Below are 5370 nucleotides of genomic sequence, written 5' to 3'. Positions count from 1 at the left end.
CTCTCGGGGTTGATAGGTTGTTTGACCTCCGTACCACCAGGTTGCGTTTTTGTCTGACGGTTTATAGGTTGTTTCACCTCCGTACCACCAGGTTGCATTTTCTTCTGGTGGTTGTTCAGTTGTGTCACCACTGTACCACCAGGTTTCGTTTTTCTCACGGGGTTGATAGGTTGTTTCACCTCTGTACCACTAGGTTGCGTTTTCTTCTTGGGGTTGATCAGTTGTGTCATCTCTGTACCACCAGGTTGCATTTTTATCTGGCGGTTGATAGGTTGTGTCACCCCTGTACCACCGTGTTGCGTTTTCTTCTTGGGGTTGATCAGTTGTGTCATCTCTGTACCACCAGGTTTCATTTTTCTCTCGGGGTTGATAGGTTGTTTCACCTCCGTACCACCAGGTTGCGTTTTTCTCTGAGGGTTGATAGGTTGTTTCACCTTTGTACCACCAGGTTTCATTTTTCTCTCGGGGTTGATAGGTTGTTCACCTCCGTACCACCAGGTTGCGTTTTTGTCTGACGGTTGATAGGTTGTTTCACCTTTGTACCACCAGGTTTCATTTTTCTCTCGGGGTTGATAGGTTGTTTCACCTCCCTACCACCAGGTTGCATTCTCTTCTGGTGGTTGATAGGTTGTTTCAGCTCTGTACCACCAGGTTGCGTTTTTCTCTGGTGGTTGTTCAGTTGTGTCACCCCTGTACCACCAGGTTTCGTTTTTCTCTGAGGGTTGATAGGCTGTTTCACCTCTGTACCACCAGGTTGCGTTTTTCTCTGAGGGTTGATAGGTTGTTTCACCTCTGTACCACCAGGTTGCGTTTTTCTCTGAGGGTTGATAGGTTGTTTCACCTTTGTACCACCAGGTTTCATTTTTCTCTCGGGGTTGATAGGTAGTTTCACCTCCGTACCACCAGGTTGCGTTTTTGTTTGACGGTTGATAGGTTATTTCACCTCCGTACCACCAGGTTGCATTCTCTTCTGGTGGTTGATAGGTTGATTCACCTCTGTACCACCAGGTTGCGTTTTTCTCTGGTGGCTCTTCAGTTGTGTCACCCCTGTACCACCAGGTTTCGTTTTTCTCTCGGGTTGATAGGGTGTTTCACCTCTGTACCACCACGTTGCGTTTTCTTCTGGTGGTTGATAGGTTGATTCTCCTTTGTACCACCAGGTTTCATTTTTCTCTCGGAGTTGATAGGTTGTTTCACCTCCTTACCACCAGGTTGCGTTTTTGTCTGACGGTTGATAGGTTGTTTCACCTCCGTACCACCAGGTTGCATTTTCTTCTGGTGGTTGTTCAGTTTTGTCACCACTGTACCACCAGGCTTCGTTTTTCTCTCGGGGTTGATAGGTTGTTTCACCTCTGTACCACCAGGTTGCGTTTTTCTCTGAGGGTTAATAGGTTGTTTCACCTCCGTACCACCAGGTTGCGTTTTTGTCTGACGGTTGATAGGTTGTTTCACCTTTGTACCACCAGGTTTCATTTTTCTCTCCGGGTTGATAGGTTGTTTCACCTCCGTACCACCAGGTTGCGTTTTTCTCTCGGGGTTGATAGGTTGTTCCATTTCCGTACCACCAGGTTGCGTTTTTGTCTGACGGTTGATAGGGTGTTTCACCTTTGTACCACCAGGTTTCATTTTTCTCTCGGGGTTGATAGGTAGTTTCACCTCCGTACCACCAGGTTGCGTTTTTGTTTGACGGTTGATAGGTTATTTCGCCTCCGTACCACCAGGTTGCGTTCTCTTCTGGTGGTTGATAGGTTGTTTCACCTCTGTACCACCAGGTTGCGTTTTTGTCTGACGGTTGATAAGTTGTTTCACCTCCGTACCACCAGGTTTCATTTTTCTCTCGGGGTTGATAGGTTGTTTCACCTCCGTACCACCAGGTTGTACTTTTGCCAGATCTTAACAGACCCAATTACCTAATCTCTGCTTGGTTGTGGTTGGGAGAGGGGGGGGGGGCGCGGAAGAGTGTCTCGACTGTACTCGGGATCGATTGCTTATAAGGCGAGTGCTCTATCGCTATCCTTGAGTCACCAGGAGTTCCAAGTATGCGTTCATAACAAGAATAAAAAACAAACAATAAAAAAAAAACAAAACAAAAACAACCAAACAAAGAAAAAACAAACCAAAAAAAAATCCAAACAAAAAAAAAATTTTAAAAAAAAAAATAAATTTAAAAAAAAAGTCTTTATCATAATACATGAATTTATTATTTTAGAAAGAGATGGTATAATATACCTCTATTCTTCATATTTGCCTTTTTCTTTTCAAGCGGTTAACACGTTAGGTCACCTCGCTTTCATACGGTTGTGTTTTCCTCTGGCGGTCCATGGGTTGTTTCACCTCTGTACCACCAGGTTGCATTTTCTTCTGGCGGTTGATAGGTTGTTTCACCTTGGTACCACCAGGTTGCGTTTTCCATAGGTGGTTGATAGGTTGTGTCACCTCTGTACCACCAGGTTGCATTTTCTTCTGGCAGTTGATAGGTTGTTTCACCTTGGTACCACCAGGTTGCGTTTTCCATAGGTGGTTGATATGTTGTGTCACCTCTGTACCACCAGGTTGCATTTTCTTCTGGCGGTTGATAGGTTGTTTCACCTTGGTACCACCAGTTGCGTTTTCCATAGGTGGTTGATATGTTGTGTCACCTCTGGACCACCAGGTTGCATTTTTCTTTACCTGGCGGTTGGTTATAGTGTTGATATGTTTGTCACCTTAGGATACTCACCTGGTACATTGCGTTTTCCATAGGTGGTTGATATGTTGTGTCACCTCTGTACCACCAGGTTGCATTTTCTTCTGGCGGTTGATAGGTTGTTTCACCTTGGTACCACCAGGTTGCGTTTTCCATAGGTGGTTGATAGGTTGTGTCACCTCTGTACCACCAGGTTGCGTCATTTCCTGGCGGCTTATAAGTTGTTTCATCTCTGTGCTAAAAGACATAGCTATTTGTTGGCTTCTCTGTGGTGTTTGACGCTGGATATTCACAAATGTAATGAATTTCACGGTCACAGTAATCATCATGCCAATGACCAGAAGAGTCAATCGAGACACAATCACCAGGGTATCCTCCTTTCTCAAAATTTTGGAAACTGCTTGTGTTGAAACTACTTTTGTCGATCCACACATATTCAGTAGTCGCCGACTGCATAGTGACAACGAGACCGATCCACAGATCCATATATGTATCACGTAGTTCCTCTTTGATGAAATTGTTAACTTGTTCTGATTTTACCATAGCTAAAGTTCCACCGTCCACCTCGCATTCATATTGTGCTTTTCTGAGATTTTTATAATCCCCATCTTCAATTCTAAATCGGTAACATTTGTTGTCGTAAACTTTTTGATATTCATCCCTAGTACTTTTTGGGCAAAGTGTTTTTTCCATATTATGGTTTTGTTTAGTGGCTACGGGATATTCACATACGAAATTGTGTTTGTACAAGTGTTCCACGTCAAATCCACAATCGTGGGTAAACCATTTTCCTAACCTTATGTCCATGAAAATGCAATCGTTATCATATTTAGCTTGATCAGCAGCCTCAAAATTTTCATAAGTAATTTTAGATTCATCATCATCATCCCAACGAAATCCATCAAAATCAGTGTAGAAGTACTCGCCAATCCAAACCTTAGCATTAATGTGACGATAATGCCCAATCATACTTATAATGAAATCGTTGACTGACTTCGTTTTGACTCGAGCCAATTCCCCTCCATTGTTTTCGCAATAATTCTTAGCATCTTCAATTTCTTCCTCTTGCTTTATCCAAAATTGATAACATTTATCTTCGTGGACTACCAGGTACCGGTCTCTTGGCAGATGTGATGGACAGTCATTGGGGGTGAAGGAAAGGCCTGAAAATGAGATACGAAAATAAACATGTTTTTTTTTAATCGTAGTTTTCAGATCTGAGTTTATATCATAGCCCTACTATAATACTGGCCGAAGCACGAGGATGATTGACCTTAGGGGTTAAGGCTATCGTATTCGTTAACACAAGGCGGGGAAATTGAATGCGTGATTAGGTACCGTGTGTAGTCAGCAATCAAATTTTCGCCATTCTTTGTTTCGTTGTGTTCGTAACACAGAGAGGGGTTATTGAATACGTAATTAGGTACCGTGCGTAGTCAGTAATAAAATTTTCGCCATTCTTTGTTTCGTTGTGTTCGTAACACAGAGAGGGGTTATTGAATACGTAATTAGGTACCGTGCGTAGTCAGTAATAAAATTTTCGCCATTCTTTTTTTCGTTGTGTTCGTAACACAGAGAGGGGTTATTGAATACGTAATTAGGTACCGTGCGTAGTCAGCAATAAAATTTTCGCCTTTCTTTGTTTCGTTGTGTTCGTTACACAGAGCGGGGAAATTGAATACGTAATTAGGTACCGTGTGTAGTACCGTGTGAAGTCAGCAATCAAATTTTTATTCTTTGTTTCGACTTCACTGGTCACAACTGCTTTGTTTTCTCTCGCTTCATTCAATTCGCTGGATTTTTTAAATTTTATGTTTTTAATTAAGTGGAAATGTGATTATCATTGTTGACATTCAGGAATTTAGTTTACTATTTCTTTATCGGATTATTTATGCATTTTTCTAAATCACTACTTGACTTAGAATTCCATCATCATGGGAAAGAAATGCAGCACGTATGGCTGCAAGTCGGGCTATGCTAGTGCGACAGAAAAAAATTCCACTGTACAGTTTTCCTCTTGATCTTAATGAAAAGTTGAAATGGGTTCAAGCCATGCCTGACCAATTATCTGTTGATCAAGTGACCAAATATATGGCTAAACATTTTCCTGATTCAAAAATGAAGAAAGCAGGAAAATTTATGGTACCAGCTGACCCTCCCACATATTTCCCTGACGCACCATCATCGTGTGCTGGTGTCCCTCAATCAAAAGGTAGAACAACAACAAAATCAACCGCTGCATCTAGGGTTCCTGATGAGGATCAACAATTGAAAGAATTTCGTATGAAAGACATATTAAAATCCTCTACATTTCCTGACGATTTGCAGAATAAATTAGAAAATTACTCAGGTACTTTAATTTGGGGAAAAGACGATAACTTTTCTTTCCTTAGTGAATCGAGAGATGGGCCTATTTATGCTTTTTCAATTCATTTTACTTCCTTGGGTGTAGACAAACACGGAAACATAAAGGGAATTATTTATGAAGCATACGCAGGTGTCAAAAAAGTAAAGCACCCTGCTATTTGTAAAGAAATCAAATGCTGGTCACAATTCCAGGAGCTAGTTAAATTCATTTGCTCATCTATTGACACCCAGGATGACAAATTCAAATTTATTGAGAGACAAATATATCTGGTGAATTTTCCAAAAAACAAAAGGATATATGCAATGGATGATTTATG

General features: G+C 41.5%; 1 protein-coding gene across 1 annotated transcript in view; it reads right to left on the bottom strand.

Annotated features, from left to right (window-relative positions):
- Positions 1-1166: 1166 nt before the first annotated feature.
- Positions 1167-5370, bottom strand: part of LOC144976493 (macrophage mannose receptor 1-like) — a 12966-nt gene continuing 8762 nt past the window's right edge. The window contains exon 2 of the mRNA XM_078920783.1: positions 1167-3849. Coding sequence (XP_078776909.1) covers positions 2924-3849 — 926 coding nt within the window. The 3' untranslated portion in view covers positions 1167-2923. The remainder of the gene's footprint in view (positions 3850-5370) is intronic.

The sequence above is a fragment of the Berghia stephanieae genome, chromosome 7, assembly GCF_034508935.2.
Source record: "Berghia stephanieae isolate SIO BIC M18660-M18661 chromosome 7, UCSD_Bste_1.3, whole genome shotgun sequence".
Lineage (NCBI taxonomy): Eukaryota > Metazoa > Mollusca > Gastropoda > Nudibranchia > Aeolidiidae > Berghia > Berghia stephanieae.
This window is presented reverse-complemented; position numbering and strand designations above follow the sequence as displayed.